The sequence below is a fragment of the Phlebotomus papatasi genome, chromosome 4 (assembly GCF_024763615.1).
Source record: "Phlebotomus papatasi isolate M1 chromosome 4, Ppap_2.1, whole genome shotgun sequence".
Classification (NCBI taxonomy): Eukaryota; Metazoa; Arthropoda; class Insecta; order Diptera; family Psychodidae; genus Phlebotomus; species Phlebotomus papatasi.
The window spans coordinates 4,347,819-4,368,107 of record NC_077225.1 but is presented as its reverse complement, the minus strand read 5'-3'; the positions used below and the strand labels follow the sequence as shown (position 1 = coordinate 4,368,107).

Below are 20,289 nucleotides of genomic sequence, written 5' to 3'. Positions count from 1 at the left end.
AAAGAAGTGTGTAATTGTTTTGTGTTTTGGTCCTTCGTTTTAATATTGTTTACTATTAAATTGAGGGTAAGTTGTACTTTTATTCTTTTATAAAGAAGATATAGGGTATGCTGTGATGTTTTAAATAAAGTTTGAGGGATTTTTTTCTGCACAAATGAACGGCTATGACGTCGTTGTTTGGCGGGTAGATGCTTGGAAGATTGTAGGATTTTATGTTTACGAGCAAAGCTGTAGGGTAAATGTCCTAATTCAAGACTATTTCCAGAATATCGATCAAGGAAAAAATAGGTTTTACATGTATTACAATTTTATATTTTCCTATGAAATAAAACAAATGGACAAATTTCTTTGAGAATGTAAACACCCGGCTGGAGGGGCACATTGTGGGCTTCGAAAAGTACATGAATCTCGTCCTGGACGACTCAGAGGAGGTTAATATCAAAATAAAAGAACCGCAGACAATTCGGAAAGATAATGCTGAAAGGGGACAATATTACGCTTATCGAGAATATCAGTCCGGTAAGCTGGAGGAACAAAATTTCTCCTGCAAAAAAAATCTTGCACAAAATTTACACACTGTCGAGAAATTGATCTTTGGTTATTGGATGTTCCACAGTAGCCCGTGAAAGGACCCAAGCTTCCAGCGCTTCCTTGTATTTTCTTGAAAGGACTGCGGAAGCGCCGATACGTCTTTCTTCCGGAATGGTTCCCTTTAACTTACCATCAGTGTTGCGTACGGCACGTTGTATACCCAAGCTGCCTCTCTAATGCTAGGTCTTCGCCTTGGCATCGTGAAGGGCTTTTGCCATTTCATCATCCCGGTATTGAAGGCGTTTTAGGTGTGATTTCTTCATAATCACACGATCATATCGCTCCTTGGAAATTACAAGGGGTCAAATCAATCTAAGCCATTTTTCAGGAGACAACATGAAAGATTCAATTTGTTATAATTATAAGTAATTATCCTAATTTATTGACTCAACAAAAGCAATTTATTTGTTCTCTATTGGTCTGAGCATTAATATAAAACATTTTTATTATCTTTTTTTTCATTCCAAAATATGTTTTTATGAGTTAACTCCTTGTCATTCTAAACGATACCCAAATTTTCCTGAAATTAGAATGAAAAGGGATTAACTTGGTTGTCCCTTGTTTAACAAAAATTTGAACGATTTATCTATTTTGTGCCCCTTTACTTCAAACAAAATTGCGCAAGTAATCAAAAAGAATAAAATTTTGAAAAATATTTCTAATAATGAAAAGAGAATGGTAAAAACAATATGGGCGCTGGTCCCGGAATCGCCACTAACGAGAGTAGGCGCATTTTGTAGGTACTAATATAAGATTGAAAAATTGCCGGGACCCAGGACGATAAACGCTGGGAGTCCTTGTAAAAATGTCTTTATCTTTTCGAAAAATCGCTGTTTTGACAACGAATTACGCAAGAACGGCTAAAATGATCTTGATGAAATTCGGTATAGGGTCACTGTATGACTTAACCTTTTTATCCATGCATACCATCCTCTCCCCCCACCCTCCATTCTGATAGTCCCCATACAAAATGGGGGCGTTTTACCTTATAACTCCTTTCTTAAGAGGAGGTAGAAAGCTGAAATTCGACAAGGGAACAAAGCTTATGGAATACTTTTAAACCATATATAATATCTCCCTCCTCTGTCCCCCTTTCTGGTAGCCCTCATACAAAATGAGAGCATTTCACCTTGTAACTCCTTTCTGAGAAAAGATAGAAAGTTGAAATACAGCATGGGAACAAGGCTTAAAGAAGACTCTTTAACCATAATGACCAAACTCTTCGTCCATCACCTCTTCTGGTAGCCCCCATATAAAATAAGACTATTTTACCTTATAATTCCTTCCTTTTCTAAATACACAAAGTAGAACGACATATCTTTCAGAAAAAAATAAATTTATTTTAGACAGATAACTGTAAATCGGTATTTTTGTGGAAATTGGAAATGCGTTTTTTTGCAAAAAAAATTTTTGTTGATTTTTCTCTGACCTGTCACACAAAACTGGGAATAGCAACTAAACGAAGAGTCAAAATGAGCTCAAACTTTCAAAAGATGTTAGTATGGTAAATTAAGCTAATTCAAAATCTGCTCCAAATAGAAATTCTTCGCTACTCCAAATGGAAACGTCATTGTTTTCATGATTAATACAGTACTAAATTATTATATTTATATATTTTTTATACCACAGTTTCATTATTTAGTTAATTTTGCTACAAATAAAGCGAAAATCAATTCATATTCACAAATTTTAATTTGTTACTTTCTCAGAAAAATTAAAAGTGTACCTTTTCACCATCGAATTTTTCATCGATCTACCATGCTTTCCAATGGAAAACGCAATAAGGTGACAGTTGTTTATTCGTTTAGTTTAACATTTAATGTCACATTCCTGGCTAATTTTAGTTAAATTAAGTGCTAATCTTTATTGTTAACGGTACGTGAAGTTTTCAACTGAAATAATTACCTATTTCGTAAACAAAAAGGATTTTTCTGAAGTGTCTGCAAATGCTTCAATAGGGAACTCCGAAAATATGATTTTTTGGAGAGATTTTCGTATTGTTTAAATGGGAAAGGAGAAAAGCCCAGGAATAAGAACAAATCCTGCACTCAGGAGGAACTCAGTAAGGTTTTGGAAGCCTTTCGTCGCGGTTTCACTTACACTGTTTGTCTCCAATTAGAAAATTTCCCTTGTCTCCATTTGGATTAATATGTTTCCAATAGAAGCATTTTACGCTCGCGTATTTTTCTTGTATTTAAGAAGTTTTCAAATTATATCTATAGAATTTTCACTAAACAATAACATTCTAGAAGAGTCTGGGAGCAAATTTATGTAATTCTCTTCAGAAAAAATATGAACTTGAAGCGCCCCAATTCATTCCCGGACTCCCGGAAACATGAAATCCCCTTGAAAGAGGCACTTACGACTCACTGGTGGTGGTCCTCTCTGTGCGAGCTCCTCGCACACACGATATGCACTGTCGAAGCTCTCGTGACGAAGTAACTACACCACTCGTGTCGCTACTTGTCACCTTCACACACTCAGCGGCTGGCGGGAAGGAACCGTCATGGTTCGAATGTAACGGACATTGCCACAGTGAGGTTGTAGAGAACGACCCTACTTTACTGTGTTGGCGGGAAAAAACGACTACAAACTTAATATGTTGAATCTTCTGTCAAAGCAAAAGCGTCTGGAAATGGTTTTGAATTAGGACATTTACCCTAAGACTATTACCGAGGACACTATAACATTTTTAAATTGTAATCGCTGTAAAAGTGATTTTTGTGAAGAACGCCTGGAGGCAGTCTTACGGCGTTATCACACTTGCACATTAAAATTTTAATGTGATTCACATTAATTGTCGCTTGTTAGCGTCCAAATATGTTATTTGTGTCTTTGAGTCACTTAATATTTGGGTTTTTTCTATTTATTGATAAAGGAGTGAACTTGGCCTGCAAAAATAAGTTTAAATTTGCCTAAAGCATAAATATTTTTCACATTAAAAATTAATGAGAAAATCCCATTAATTTTTCGCATTAATGCTATAAATCAATTCAAATCAAATTTTGCGGGCCAAGTCTACCTTTTTATCAACAAATAGATCAAATTTTGAATATAAAAGTATTCAAACAAACAAATTATACATTTGGACGCTCACAAGCGACAATTAATGTGAATCACATTAAAACTTTAATGTGCAAGTGTGATAACACAGTTGCCTGTTAGAAGAGGGTTAAAAAGTACTTAGATTATTGACAAAATAAAATATTGTTAATTCTTATGTTTTTTTTTAATTTTCTTCTTTGTTTAACAGGGTTTCTTTTGTGCAGTTCGAAGATAGTGATAGAGTTAGAGTATAGGATAAAATTACAAAGTTACAAACTACAGTTGGTAAGTATATTCTTATTACGTTTTTATGTACACAATAAAAAATCATAAATTGATTCATTATTTAAATTTAACTGCTCGAACTCCAAGAATGAGCAGTTTTAACAATAGTATTTTTTTTCAACTTCTCTCCATCCTAGCTGTCAAACGGTAAGAGATATTGACTACGGGTAGCTTCGGTGACCCCCAAACAAGTCAACAATTTATATCTAACTAACTTACCCAAATTGCCCCCCACCCCTTCTAACCCCTCCAAAAATATGTTTTTTGACTCTGCAAAAAAAATGGCCCTGGTGATTTCGTTCATTTTTGGATATGTTTTGGGGGTAGTCCAGCTAAACATTTCGTCCTTAGACACCTATCACCGGAAAAATCCCCATCTGGAATTATTGAAGGTCAAGGCTTAATTTTCATCCGATTTCTTCAATTAATAAATTAAAAGGTTAATGTCTTTTTAAAACCCTCTTCTTGAACAATTTTCAACTTCAAGATGGTTTTGTTGTGATTTATAGACAAATTTAATTCGACAATAATTTTCTATACATCAGAAAACTTGCGGAATGTATATAAGGCAGAGATCTCTCTCTGGAGTTCGAGCAGCTCGCAAAGCCTCGGACGCTTTATAATGTCTTATTTAAAACTTTAATTCTTCGCAAATCCATAAGAACATTTGAGAATAGCAAGACATAAAAAGCTATCTAATTTTGAAAATGTTTTCCCATTAAATATTTAGTAATATCGTTTAATAATTTCATTTTAACTGTAATAAATTAAGTTTCCTTTTACAAAGTTCTACAATAATTCTTGCTGAAATATTGTTATTATTATTATTACAAAAAAGGCTTCTAACAGTTTGATCAACATGAAAAGTTCTAAGTTATTTGAAAAATTCAAAGTTTTTTTTTGAACAAAAATGAATGATAGATTTTGCTTTCGCTTCTTTTTAGTCTGTAAAACTAATTTCTTAGTATGTTCTTATGATTTTGTAAAGCAATTTTTAATTTGCTTTTTCATTATCTTATAAATACAGTAGAGTCTCGTTATAGTCCATATTTGGTTCCAGATTTAACACTTGGGATGCACTTCCATGTCATTTTTTAAAATTATCAACAACTTTTTGTATTGAATTTGCTCGACGTCTTCCACTTTCTTTGCGATTGTGGTATTTGTCCTCGCTCTCTTCATTATGGATCATTATTATCACAACTAGTCAATAAAGTTTGCCAAAAATATTAAAATAATTATGACAACATTGCATATCGGCGTACTATGAAACATAACCTAACTTAAAATCAGAGTTTTGAAATCAACGGTCTATAAATTGTGGGCTGTAGAGCGATGGCCTATAGTGGGATTCTACTGTATACAATAGCTTCCACAAAAACATTATTTTCTCATAATAACTTATTTCGACTGTATTTTTTCCTTTTTTTCCAGTAATTTCGAGAAAGGATTTGCTTGGTGCTGCGCAACTCAACTTTCATGTGTAAGTTGTGGTGCTTAGCACCGTTATATTAAAAAAAAGTATTCAAAAGTTTTATGGTAATTTAAATTTGGTGTTGTTGAATGAATTTGAATCATTTTGAAGAAGTAGGATCCAAAGTAGGTTCAAGTAGTAATGATTTTAAAAGGGTAGCGATAGAGGCTCCCACTGCTGGTACAAGTAGTAATGATTTTGAAAGGGTAGCGATAGAGGCTCCCAATGCTGGTCCAAGTACTAAATGGGTAGCGATAGAGGCTCCCAATGCCAGTTCAAATATTAATTTTAAAAGGGTAGCGATAGAGGCTCCCACTGCTGGTCCAAGTACTTGGGTAGCGATAGAGGCTCCCAAAGCCGGTCCGAGTTCTTACGATTATAAAAGAGTAGCGACAGAAGCTCCCAATTCTGGTTCAAGTACTAATGATTTTGAAATGGTTGCGATAGAGGCTCCTGTTGTTGACAATGCGATTGATACTGAGAATCCTGCCGAAACTTCAAGTTTTATTGAAAAACAATTCGAAAAAATTAGAAAGAGGAAAATATATAAGCAATACAAGTCTTTTGCATTGAAATCAGATCTTCAAAAGAATCCTTTGAATGCAAATATTCAGACTGAAATTAGAAAAATCTTTATTGAAGAAAAAATCAACTGTTTTCTGATTTTTAAGCAAACTTTCAGAAGATCAAAGCGAATTGAAATGTTCGCGCACTGCGCCAGTAAAATCCACGGCCTGAAATTCAGATTTCACATTACAAATGATGAAATAATAGTTTCTAAGAATGGTGATTTTATTGAAAGCCACGATCCGAATGAGGACAAAAAATACAATCAAATAAAAGGTGCAATAAGAAGTGAATTTAAATAAATGTTGGAAAAAAGCAGCCTCGCAATGTACTGCTGGAAAAAATTGTGCCAAAATTAGATGAGGACCTTGATATGCGAGGAAATAGAGGATATGACGTAAAACTCTCTGTTTGACAAAAAATAAAATCTGAAAATAAGGGTGATAATGACCATTCAAGAAATTGTGATTTAGATGATCTGCTGAAAAGACAGGAACAAGATCAATTGGCATATATTAAAAAAGTATGCATTCCATTGGAAGTATATCTCTACTCTTCTGAGAGATGTGAGTTGATTAAGCAAACCGATCGTATTTTATATTTTGATGCAACTGGTTCAATTGTTCGCAATTTAACTTGCCATCAAAATCACTTGCAGGGAAAAAAATATTTTATTACGCTGGAGTTGTAATGTGTGGTGAACAGATACTTCCGGTTATGGAATATATTTCGAGTGAAAATACATTAATGGCAATTGGAGCTTTTCTGAGAAGCTTTATAAATGATTGCGGGAGAAATCTGTTCAAAGTTATTGTAACTGACTTCTCTCTTGCAATGTTACATGCTGTTGTTAACAGCTTCAATGACCAAAAATTGACAACATATATAAATGTTGTATATGATTATGTTAATAAGGATATAAAAGATATTCCCAAAAATTCATCACTTATTGTAGTATGTTATAGTCACATGATGAACTGTGTGATTCGTCAAATCAATATAAAATGCGAAAACATTGCTAATAAAAAGATTTATTATGTGCGCTACAGCCGCCATTGTTAGTACTTCTGATATTGAAGAAATCAAAACTATTTTTAGAAATATGTGTATTGTGTGCTTGTGAAAGAAGACAACAAGCGACGTTCAACACATTGGGAAGAAAATTAATTCTTCAAAAGTGGAATTTGATTTTGAAATGGAAAGCATAGAGATAATCATTGAAGATGATACAGATAAAAGTGCCCATTACTTTAAGAGTAAATTTTTCATTCTTTTTCAAGACATTTATATTGAAGTAAAAGAGCAACTGCATCAAGATAATGAGGTTATAGAAAACCCATTCTATTGTGATGACTTTATAGTTTTTTATATGAAACACTACTTGTCATATCTGCCATTATGCCTTTATGGTCTACCATCTTATTTCCCACTAAAGGCGTAGCCACAAGATTGTCAAATAGTCTTGTAGAAAATTATTTTGGTCAATTAAAAAATGCGGTCCAAAAAATGCAAAGAAATATGAAAATCGGCAGATTTGTAGAAAAACTTAAGCAGACTAACAATGCTATTGAAACGAAAATAAGGTATGACTTGAATGTTAATAATAATAATAATAAAAAGAACGTTTCAAAGAGTAAGCAGTTGAAAGAAAAATGGTCAAAAAAATGTAAAAGGGGTAAGAAAAACAAACCAAATATTGGATATTTTCAATTAAGTCAACAACAAATGGAAGCACCTGAAGAAAGCATTGAAACTGATGTTAATAGAATAAATGACAGTATTGCTATCGATCACGATGAATATATAAATGAAAGTGAAACACACAGCAATGATTAATTTTATGATAATACTGTCATCGATATTGACGAGGATAAGATGATAAATAAATCTTCCAATCATATTAGTCAGAATATTGTCATTGACCTCGATAAAGATTATGCCGAGATTGACAATGATAATAATAAAAATAATAGTTCTCTAAATAAGGACGGACTTCATGTTGATTATCCCAAAGATCAGTGTTCAACAGATATGATTGAAGTTAAAGAGCAAGCTGTTTGCACTGTCGACAAACACAAACGTACTCGAAAACAGATACAATCTGAGGATAATAAGGCGGCTCCAACACTTTGGTTTCAAAAAATGGAAAAAATACAGAAGGCTATTGGAAAATTTGCGGTAGCGCGTTATGAAGGTTTATACAGTAGACATTACATTTTGTACTCTTCTGATTATGTCACAATGAGTCCGGAAGCTTGGGTGTCTGACGCATGTATTGACGTCATTTTAAAAATCCTGATCAGTAAGAACGAACGAGAAAAATATGAATCCATTGACTGTGTTTATACATGGAAGCTTCTTAACTGTAAGAATGCTGATAAATCCCAATTGAGTAAAATCCTGAAAAATGTTAAGCAAATTGATTTGGAAAATACCAAATATATTTTCCTACCATATAATGAAGGGAATAATCATTGGGTTTTGTTCATTATTGATATTGAAAAACAAAATCTCAGTGTGAAAGATCCTAAAGGAAAATCTGTAGTATTAAAAGAGCAACTAGAAAAAATTAACATCCTTATTAACCTTAAGGGAAACAAGAAAGTTGAATTGAAAAGTGCGATTTTTGACTCAGAGGTGTGTATTCAGGAAGACGATTATAATTGCGGAATATTTGTACTGCTATATGCCTATAAATTAATGAATATAGAGGCAATGATGAAAGTAGATATACCCATAGCAAAATGGCGCAGTTGCTTCCGTAAATTGCTTTTGCGCGGATCCACTTCTATAAGTCTCATAAGTCTTCTATAAGTCTTCATAAGTCTTCCACTTCTATAAGTCTTCTATAAGTCTCATAAGTCCAAAATTGTTGTCAATTGGGTACAATGTTATTCATGTAAAGCATGGATTCATACATCGTGTATGGAAAAAAAAAATATACTAAATCTTAAATAGAGAAGATGGAATATGAGTGCTGCATATGTGAGAGCAGAAAATAAAGAAAAAAGACGATAAGGCTTCCTAGATTTACGGAAGGCTGAACTTATGAATCAGCATTCCGATTTCTCTGTGAATTATTTTTTTGTCATGGTTTTTAAGTGCATTCCGATTTACTACCAATAAAATTGATATATATATATATATATATATATATATATATTCATTCATTCATTCATTTTCATTCATTTTCAACCGCTTATCCCAGAAAAGCTATGCAAGCCATTGTGAGGAGACCTCGGCCTCGAGGCAGACCTAGGACAAGGTGGCTGAATCAAATTCAGAAGCTTGCCTTGGAACGCCTCGGGATCGAACCCGAACATCTTCCTGAAGTGGCGGAGGATCGACAAGCGTGGGCTGCTAATTTGGATATATATATATATATATATATATATATATATATATATATACTACTAATCTATATATAATATATACTATACTACTAATACTATCAAATCTTTTCAAAATCGAAAATTGATTACAAAATGTGCGTTATAGAATGTTTTGCAATGAATAACGAGCGCACGGACGAGTAAAAATGTAAATTCGGGAAAATTACATCACTCACGGGTATTTTACAGATTCATTGCCGAATAAAACCAATGCAAGCGATTTGGAAAACTAATGATAAGCCTAGATCAGCTTATGTAGGTGAAATTATTAATGTGAGCAAACTCGGATTACATGCAAATTCTATTTGAAACTAAAGATGAGAGATGTTATACAACAATTTGAAATCAAATTTCTTAAAAATTGCAAACTTTATTTAAATTAAAATATCTAGGATGTAAATAAACTGATAGAAAGAGGAAAGTGGAATATAGACCAGAATCTCCTCAATAATTTTACCCATAAACTTGATTATCGGTTGCGCGGTATCCGAAATAATTCGATTTATTTGTTTTGAAACAAGTTTTTTGACCGCAGCGGGCAGTTTCTCCATGTGACAGACTACGACAATATCAAAGTTTTAAATAACGTTATCGGATAAAAGAGGTCATGTTAACGCCTGTTTACTTTCGCATCATCTTTTTCGATAATAACCTAGACTACAACCACTACAACATTTTAAAATATTATTAACTTGCCCAATGGCATTTTTGAGAAAAATGAGTGAGGCTATCGTAGCGCCACCTGTAGTGACTTTTTGAACTTTCATCTGAAAGTGCTCATCGAGACGTAACAAAAAACATAACTATAGTTTTTAAGTTATTTGTCTTTAAAAATTGAAAAAAAAATCTTTAATAATAGGTCCCCTAGCGGTGGTTTTACGAACTTCTGACTTTTCATATTCTGACAATTAGAACCGAAGTTATAGTCATTTTAATAATTTTTTTTTGGACCCTAAAACTTTGAGTCAGTGGGATGACGGGACCTTAGGTTAGGTACTGATCGAAAGCTCTAATGCCCAGCTTTAACATACGAAAATTTGAAGTGGATCTATGCCATAGGCGCATAGGTATTGACAAAACAAAAAATGAGTATTCAAAATGGCGAAAGGAGGGGTGTGTGTAGGGTCAATGCACAAAGTTGCAATTTTCTTTCGATATAATCTTTGTCTTTTTCGGGAGTTATTAAGCTCGAAATACCGAACGGCCGGGAAAATGTGTTTTTAGCCAAGACACCCATATATTCGTGATCAAGAAGTGGCAAAAAACGTTTTGGCAAAGTTTGGACCCGATCGGAGGACATGAAATTTTGTTAGGATTATAGTAAATAGGTGAGATTGTTGAGAATATCATCTCATATTACGCCCTTTTAAAAAAATGCAAATTTGATCAAATCGTTTGAATCGAATGGTTCAACTTTTACCTTCGAATTTTCAAAATGTGCTCTGCACTTTACACAACTTACCCGAATATGAATAAAAAAGCTTAGACCAATTTTGAGATATAACCAAGAAAATATGATTTTGGAAGGATTGGAGGGCGTGCGAGATGGTTTCGATGAAGGGAGTCATTTAAGGATCTTTTTTAGGAGGGGGTGGTGTTCCCAAAATCAATACGAAACTCAATATCTTTTACCGTTAAACTCCAGAACGGTGTCAATTTGAAATAAAGCTGATTATTGAATTAGAACAGTAAAGAAGTGTCAAATAGACGACAAAAACAACTGTAATTGTTGAGTATTTACTTTGCCAAAATGATAGATTTAACAGTAGATGAATTTCAAAATTATAGAAATATTAGTGAATTTTAACAAATTACTTTTCAGAATAACAATTGCCCAAGGTGGTGTTCCATAGAACATCCAAGGATTTGCCATGCTTAGAGAAACATCGAGAAGAAGACATAAATAGTACAAGATTTTCAGCCAAAGAAGTCATGGTTTCGACATTAAAAAACGCTCTTTTTAGAGCGACCAATTTCATCTATAAAGAGTTTAGGGTGTGATTTAAATTAAATTAAAGAGCAAATCAGAGTTAAAATGAATTAGTAAATGAATCAGTGTATAATAATTTTTTTTCTCGGTGTGAAACAATTTAAAGTACGAATAGGAAAAACCCGAGAAACAATTTTTTTGTACCACGTCAACTAATCGCCCTTTTATTGGAACCGTCAATTTGTCTTAAAAAAAATAGCAGTATTCCCCTTTTTTCAGAGAAATACTGTAAAAGTATGTAACATACCTGATTAACATACTCTTACAGTATTTCTCTGAAAAAAAAGGGGAATACTGCTATTTTTTAAGACAAATTGACGGTTCCAATAAAAGGGCGACTTAGTTGACGTTGTGCAATCACACAAACCTTTTAAATAGAAAAAAATGATAGCGAAAATCAGCGCCCACCCTCAAGCTCAAATGGATTGATTGTGATTCCCTGTACGCACCTTTCAATGAGAAGAAAATACAAAGATATTAAAATCCCCACGTTCCAGATCACTTGCACAAGCTGTGCCTTTTCCAACGAACCTTGAAATAGTAGAAAAAATATAAAAATTAGGGTAATCTGCCCGTCCACTAAATATCCGTGGTCGAACGGACAAAATTTTTCCAGTGTCGCAAGTCAGCTCTGGATTTTCACCAGGAAAAATTTGCTGCACACAGCTACCACGAGGTTGCACGTGGTGGGGCAATTTTCGATGAAGAAAAATCACAATTTCCGCCACCAATATTTTATTAACAATAGTTTTTCACGTCTACCACCTCACTGACAATTTCACTAAGTTTAAACTATTTTTTTTTTTACAATTTTTACTACTTTGATTTTTCACTATAAATTTCTTTGCTCTCTGGCCACTTAATACTTCAAGACTAAATGATGAAAAAAGAAGTTAGATGGAAAAAGTGATGAGGAAGTGGGAATTGGAAAACGGGATCTTTTTGGGAGTGATAAAAAACTTGCTCTTCTGGAGTGGTCAGATAATTCGCTGGCAAGCTATTTGGCGCGCGTCGCACGCAACTCATTTGCAACTCCCGCCAAAACTTAAAGGTTTAAACATTCTCCCCCGGGTGCTCCGACTGATCTGTCGATTGGTTGGAGCACACATCTGGATCCTCATCAAGAAGCCGTGCAATTTTTGTGATCGGGCGCACATAAAGTCCTTGTGGAGTTCTCACTGAAACGACGCGTACACGCCCATCCTTTCCAGATGTGACCGTTTCCACTTGACCCAATATCCATTTGCTACCAGTCTGTGTTTCATCCAGCATAAGCACAACATCCTGTGGGGCAATGTTTGGCTGATCGCACCTCCATTTGTTTCGTTGTTGGAGAGTGTTCAAATAGAAGACTCTAAACTTTTGGCCAAACGTTTGAGCTCGATGCTGACACAACTGCCAACAAGACAATCTGTTCACAGGAACATGGATAACATCAGGGTCTGGCGGAGCATTTCCTGGTGCGCCAGTGAGAAAATGCCCTGGGGTCAGAAATGATAGTTCATTAGGGTCATTAGAGATACGACAAATTGGGCGGCTGTTTAGAATTGCTTCTATCTGGCATAAAACTGTAGAGATTTCCTCATAAGAAAGAGTCGCATGTTGAGAGATTCTAGTGAGATGATGCTTGACGCTTTTCACACATGCTTCCCACAAGCCACCATGATGGGGAGCCCTTGGTGGATTAAATTGCCAAATCACACCATCGCCAGAAGTTTGTGACTGAATCTCTCGTTGAAATTGCTCTTGCTGGTACAAACGAGCTATCTCACGTGCTGCGCCTTCAAAGTTTTTCCCATGGTCGGAAAACATGTTGCGTGGTGTATTCCGTCTCGCTGCGAAGCGGCGAAAAGATGCCAGAAAAGCCTCAGTCGATAAACTCGTTACGAATTCAAGATGCACGGCTTTGCTGGCCATGCACACGAAGACGGCAATGTATCCTTTGCAAAGTCCGACATTTCTTTGGGCCACTCCCCGAGGCACCGATGGACGATACTGGATGGGTCCAGCAAAATCTACTCCAGTAGATTGAAACGGACGAAAATATTTAACCCGATGATGAGGCAGTTGACCCATCAATTGAGTGAGTGGCTTCGGATTTGCTCGGCGACATCTTACACAGCGACGGATTATCTTTCTGGTAGAATTACGACCTCCGATAGGCCAAAACCTCTGACGTACTGTAGCCAAGAGGAGCGACGGCCCCGCATGAAGTTGCCGCAAGTGCTCTTTTTCAATGATGAGGTCGGTTAAGCGAGACTTAGGAAGGATAATCGGATGCTTGGTTGAAAAGGTTTCATCAGACTGCTCCAGTCTCCCACCAACACGGATGATACCATCGGGATCAACAAACGGAGTGAGGGACCCAAGCTGTTTCCATTTGGAATTCATGACAGTTTTCTGGGCAGTAAGATGTCTCATTAGGCCCGGAAAATTTTCAGTCTGGTCCATACGAATTAGGACTTTGAGTCCTTTCTCCAATTCTTCAGCAGAGATTGGTCCCGAATGACGACTTCCCTCCGGTATTGATTGCTTGATAAACCGAAGCCAGTGCACAGTAAGACGCTGCAACTTGTCCAAAGAGGAAGCATGACCCAACAACTTGGATAAAATTGACCGTTCCTCGCCCGATGACGTCTCAACTAGTACTGTAGGGTCTGTGTGAGGAAATGAATCCTTATTGAACTCTGGAGGCCACGACTCCTGAGATTCTAGTAACCATGACGGTCCATTCCACCACAACGACGAATCGGAAAGTTGTCTGGGAGAAGCCCCACGCGAGATAAGATCTGCTGGGTTCATCTTGGTGGAAACATGGCGCCATTGAGACGTTTTCGACACTGCTAAGGTCTCCTTGACACGCTTCGCGATGAATATTTTGAAATTATCCGTAGTACTGTGTAACCAGTGCAGCACGACCATAGAATCACACCAGAAATGAGTTTCAGCAGGATTGTAAATAGTTTCGATTTTGCGAGCTAATTCTCCAGCCAGATGAGCTCCACAGAGCTCGAGACGAGGGATCGTCAATTGCGGTTTAAGAGGCGCAACTCGGGACTTGGATGTCAACAACTGGGAGCATCGATTGTCCGCGGAGTCCTGTGTAACAATATATGCTGCTGCTCCATATGCTTTGAGGCTTGCATCACAGAAAATGTGTAGCTCCACTCTGATAGGATTAGCAATAGAGGATATCCATCTGGGGACAGAGACTTCATCAATATGCTGCAAATTGATCACATAGTCTTGCCAAGACTTTGATATCTCTGTTGGGAATTCATCGTCCCATCCCTTGGTTTGGCGGTGAACATCCTGTAAAAGGATTTTGGCTACAACGATGATTGGGCCAACGAGACCGATTGGATCAAATAAGCGTGCTATTGCAGCAGTCATCTGTCTTTTGGTTTTGCATTCCTCTGATGGAGATATTGGGGAGTAGAACTTGAAACAATCCGTGTGTGGATCCCATTTAAGGCCGAGAGCACTTGACAAGGACTCCCCAATGTTGACATCACCTCTGGAATTAGCAACGCAGGAGGGCATCAACTGAGAATGATTGCTTGTCCATTTAGCTAGTTGGAATCCTGCACTCTGGAGCACATCAATGAGCTGGGATTTAATGAGTATGGCTTCATCGAGGGAATCGGTAGATACAAGACAGTCGTCAACATAAAATGAACGCCGGAGAGCCATGGATGCAAGCGGATGCGACTGTTGGTGTTCTTGGGCCAACTGTAATAGGGCTCTGGTGGCCAGAAAAGGGCTAGAGGCGACACCGAAGCAGACGCGTGTGACTCTGTAGTCTTGTATGGGTTGAGATTTATCAGGGCGCCACACAAACCTCTGAAAATCTGAGTGTGACGGATCTAAAACCACCTGCAGATACATTTTGCTGATGTCTGCTGTAAGTGCAAATTGGCAACGCCGGAAGCGCAAGAGGGTCTCTGCTAAAGTAGGTTGGACCGTCGGGCCCACTCGCAGCAAATGATTGAGACAGAGACCATTAGAGGTTTTTGCACTTGCATTGAAGACAATGCGAAGCTTGGTGGTTGTTGAATCTTTTAGCACTCCGTGGTGAGGCATGTAGTAAGTAGGTGAGGAATAAGACCCCGCAGGAACAGGCTCAACCCAACCTTGCTTGAGCTGTTCATTCATGACCTCATTGTAAAGTGTTCGAAGCCCAGGCTTCTTTTGAAATCTCCGTTCCAGTGCTAGAAGTTGACGAATAGCAAGAGAACGTGAATCTCCTAAGACATTAGGATTTTCTCGGAATGGCAGTTGGACTACAAAGCGACCCTCTGAATTGCGAGAATGGGTGGTCACAAAGTGATGCTCAGCAGCGCGTTGATCGTCAGTAACGTCTTCGTCAGTAGGCAAATTTTCGATCTCCCAGAAGCGTCGTAGAGTCTCATTGAGAGCAGTAGTGGACAAGCATACAGAATCTAGGTCATCAGGAGGAGGTACTGGTTCATGTTCTCCAACGACAACATATCCGAACACTGTCTCTTTGAGAAGAGGGAGACCGCGTCCCAGAGGAATGGTATCAGTGAGCCAGCTGGCCCAATAGGGATTGCCGCACAACAATAGATCGACCGGATGCTGCTTTGACCATGCGGGATCAGCCAACTGAATATGATGGGGCAGTCGAATAGCCTTTGTGTCAACTTTCCAATTTGGAATATCTCCTGTAATTTTGGGCAGCACGAAGCACTTGAATGAGAACGCAGTGTCAGATGTCCGTGAAAGGATAGTCATCTGAACATAAAACTTTGCCTTGGAACGACTTTCGTTGATTCCCGAAACGTTGCAGCTCGTAGAGAATTTTGGAAGATTGAGACGAGAATACAAATCGAAAGTCATGATATTTATTTGAACGGCGCCATCTAGGACAAGACGACATGGGATAGGTTCTCCATCTGATGTAAGAGCATTCACAAGGGCAGTCGCTAAGAAGACTTTCGGAGGAGAATCGGCAGGTTGATTCTTATGTGAATAACTCAAGGCAAGAACCGAAGGCGAACCACCGCCATCCGACAGAGAATCGGATGACTTTTTAATAGATATCCCATTATTAGGCGCTTGAGGCCTAGGGTGATCATCCGCAGCAGAGGCAAAATGATTTATGCAATTTATGCTATGGCAATTTATGATAAGTGCAGGTGTGTGTCAAATGGGTGGCAAAACAATTCCTACACAGACTGAGTCTTTTAACGGTTTGGAATTTCTCCTCCACGGGTAGGCTCAAGAACTTTGCACATTTGTATAAGGCATGTGACGATTCTTGGCAGAAACGGCAATTGGAGGAAGTGGCTGAGGTGGCGAGAGCATTGGCGGATTTGCGCGATGGCATAGATTTATTGTGAGATTGACGTGAGTTAGGTGTGGTACTTTGACTGGGCTTAGTGGGTATTGGAGTAGCGTTCCGCTGATCTATGCATCTTTGATTGAGGAATTCACCAAACATCTTCAAATTGGGCACTTCATTGCCTATTTTACGACCCCACAAAATACGCGACTCCGAATCCAAACGGTCAAGAGCATATTGGATAAGCCAGGGATCCCGTTGAGTGACTTTCATGGCGTCCAAAGCCATGGTGGACTCATTAAAGATGTTTGTGATTTCGTGAATAGCATTGGGATTATTGGCAGTGATGCGCGGCATGGCAAAAAAGGCTTTGATATTGTCACTGATAATATCATTTTTGCGTTCGAATTTATTAATCAGGATATCCCATGCAACTTTAAAATTGTCTTCCGTGATGGAAATATTTTTAATTGCGGAGTATGCATCTCCAGAAACAGCGGATTTCAGATAATCCAAGCGTTGAACATTACTGATACCAGGGAAATTAATAACTGAGGCCGTGAAGCGGTCTTTAAATGAAATCCATGAGCTAAATTTTCCATCAAAATGCGGGAGGTCTTTTTGAGGGAGTTTATTGACAGGAGGGGCAAATCTATTTGGATTGGTACTTGCTGCGTTTGTTGATAAAGTGCTGAGGAGCAAGTCCATTTGCTGTTGGTGACGCTGTTCCGATTGTGCCAAGAAGGATGTAATGAAGCGCATGAGGTCGGATGAGGTAGCCGAAGCAGATTTGGATTCCTCCTCATCTTTCGAAGTGCTAGGAAGCTCCAGGATGATCTTCTCGATTGCCGCAATCAGCTTATCACATCTCGCGTAGAATGACTGAGCATACTTCCTCTCTTCCAGCACCAATGCATCCCCTTCCAATTGATCCGTGACAGTCGCATGCACTGATTCGAATCTCTCCCTAATTGAACGCACCATCTTGATCTGCGTCTCCAGGTTGCCCTTGAACCCAATGAATTCCCTCTCTTCATTGCTGAGCCTGTCAATGTAATCTTCGATGCGGCCGATAGCTGATAGGAGGTTGCATCGAACTAGCTTGGCTTCGATAGATGCCATCTTGAATCTGGGGTGAACTGCAATTGAGTGCGCTGGGCCCTGTCCACGAAGGACCAAATTATGTGCAATCACACAAACCTTTTAAATAGAAAAAAATGATAGCGAAAATCAGCGCCCACCCTCAAGCTCAAATGGATTGATTGTGATTCCCTGTACGCACCTTTCAATGAGAAGAAAATACAAAGATATTAAAATCCCCACGTTCCAGATCACTTGCACAAGCTGTGCCTTTTCCAACGAACCTTGAAATAGTAGAAAAAATATAAAAATTAGGGTAATCTGCCCGTCCACTAAATATCCGTGGTCGAACGGACAAAATTATGTGCAATCACACAAACCTTTTAAATAGAAAAAAATGATAGCGAAAATCAGCGCCCACCCTCAAGCTCAAATGGATTGATTGTGATTCCCTGTACGCACCTTTCAATGAGAAGAAAATACAAAGATATTAAAATCCCCACGTTCCAGATCACTTGCACAAGCTGTGCCTTTTCCAACGAACCTTGAAATAGTAGAAAAAATATAAAAATTAGGGTAATCTGCCCGTCCACTAAATATCCGTGGTCGAACGGACAAAATTTTTCCAGTGTCGCAAGTCAGCTCTGGATTTTCACCAGGAAAAATTTGCTGCACACAGCTACCACGAGGTTGCACGTGGTGGGGCAATTTTCGATGAAGAAAAATCACAATTTCCGCCACCAATATTTTATTAACAATAGTTTTTCACGTCTACCACCTCACTGACAATTTCACTAAGTTTAAACTATTTTTTTTTTACAATTTTTACTACTTTGATTTTTCACTATAAATTTCTTTGCTCTCTGGCCACTTAATACTTCAAGACTAAATGATGAAAAAAGAAGTTAGATGGAAAAAGTGATGAGGAAGTGGGAATTGGAAAACGGGATCTTTTTGGGAGTGATAAAAAACTTGCTCTTCTGGAGTGGTCAGATAATTCGCTGGCAAGCTATTTGGCGCGCGTCGCACGCAACTCATTTGCAACTCCCGCCAAAACTTAAAGGTTTAAACAGACGTAGTACAAAAAATTTTAACAAACCTGATTAACATACTTTTACAGTATTTCTCTGAAAAAAGGGGAATACTGCTATTTTTTTTAAGACAAATTGATGGTTCCAATAAAAGGGCGACTTAGTTAATGTGGCAAAAAAAAATTTCTTTCGGGTTTTCCCTATTCGTGCTTTAAATTGCTACAGGTAAATTATGACGTCCCTGAAGAAAATACAAACTTGCGGCGAATACAAACTTTCAGGTACACTGTAAAAAACAGTTTGACGAAAAAAAAGCTCATTTTTATTTTTTTACGGGAAATAAGAAAAAATGCGTTTTAGAACATCAGGGGACACTCCACAGCCCACTTAAGACCCCAATGGGGGACCGGGGGCCCATAATATAAAAAAATTCCATATTTTTTTCCTCTAAAAAAATGCAATTTTCTCATATATTACCGAATACAATTTTGCAAAAAAAATTAATAATGCTATATTAAACCTTACTAAATCGATAGAGGAACTCTTCCTGAAGATTTTGAGCCATCTCCCATAACCCTCCATATAGGTCGAGCCCCACAGTGGCCCCAAACGTATTTTGCTAATTAAATTTTCTTGAGAATTTTTTTGTATTTATTAGTGGGAAAAATTAAAATCAACTTGACCTTCCATCAAACTTACAGGACCAGTAGAGGGATTCCTCCTGGTCATTTTAAGCCATCTCCCATAACCCTCTATAGGGGTCGAGCCCCACAATGGCCCCACAATGGCCCCAAACGTATTTTGCTAATTAAATTTTCTTGAGAATTTTTTTGTATTTATTAGTGGGAAAAATTAAAATCAACTTGACCTTCCATCAAACTTACAGGACTAGTAGAGGGATTCCTCCTGGTCATTTTAAGCCATTTCCCATAACCCTCTATAGGTGTCAAGCCCCACAGTGGCCTCAAACGTATTTTGCTAATTAAATTTTCCTAAGAATTTTGTTGTATTTATTAGTGGGAAAAATTAAAATCAACTTGACCTTCCATCAAACTTACAGGACTAGTAGAGGGATTCCTCCTGGTCATTTTAAGACATCTCCCATACCCCTCTATAGGGGTCGAGCCCCACAGTGGCTCCAAACGTATTTTGCTAATTAAATTTTTCTGAGAATTTTTTTGTATTTATTAGTGGGAAAAATTAAAATCAACTTGACCTTCCATCAAACTTACAGGACTAGTAGAGGGATTCCTCCTGGTCATTTTAAGCCATCTCCCATAACCCTCTATAGGGGTCGAGCCCCACAATGGCCCCACAATGGCCCCAAACGTATTTTGCTAATTAAATTTTCTTGAGAATTTTTTTGTATTTATTAGTGGGAAAAATTAAAATCAACTTGACCTTCCATCAAACTTACAGGACTAGTAGAGGGATTCCTCCTGGTCATTTTAAGCCATCTCCCATACCCCTCTATAGGGGTCGAGCCCTACAGTGGCTCCAAACGTATTTTGCTAATTAAATTTTCTTGA

General features: G+C 37.5%; 1 protein-coding gene across 1 annotated transcript; it reads right to left on the bottom strand.

The window, feature by feature from the left end:
- Positions 1–12,397: 12,397 nt before the first annotated feature.
- Positions 12,398–18,552, bottom strand: LOC129808565 (uncharacterized). Its single transcript, XM_055858344.1, has 3 exons — positions 18,274–18,552; positions 16,557–18,191; positions 12,398–16,393 (listed from the first exon to the last, which is right to left on the bottom strand). The coding sequence occupies exons 2-3, from the start codon at positions 17,769–17,771 to the stop codon at positions 12,398–12,400; spliced, it is 5,211 nt and encodes a 1,736-aa protein (XP_055714319.1). The 5' UTR covers positions 17,772–18,191; positions 18,274–18,552.
- Positions 18,553–20,289: the final 1,737 nt, after the last annotated feature.

What these genes read in the sequence shown, in the direction of transcription:
- LOC129808565 (XM_055858344.1), bottom strand. Translation starts at nt 17,771, where the DNA reads ATGGCATCTATCGAAGCCAAGCTAGTTCGATGCAACCTCCTATCAGCT. An exon ending in TGGAGGAGAAATTCCAAACC is followed by an intron (nt 16,394 to 16,556) that starts GTTAAAAGACTC and finishes TCTATTAAAAAG; the next exon opens with TCATCCGATTCTCTGTCGGA.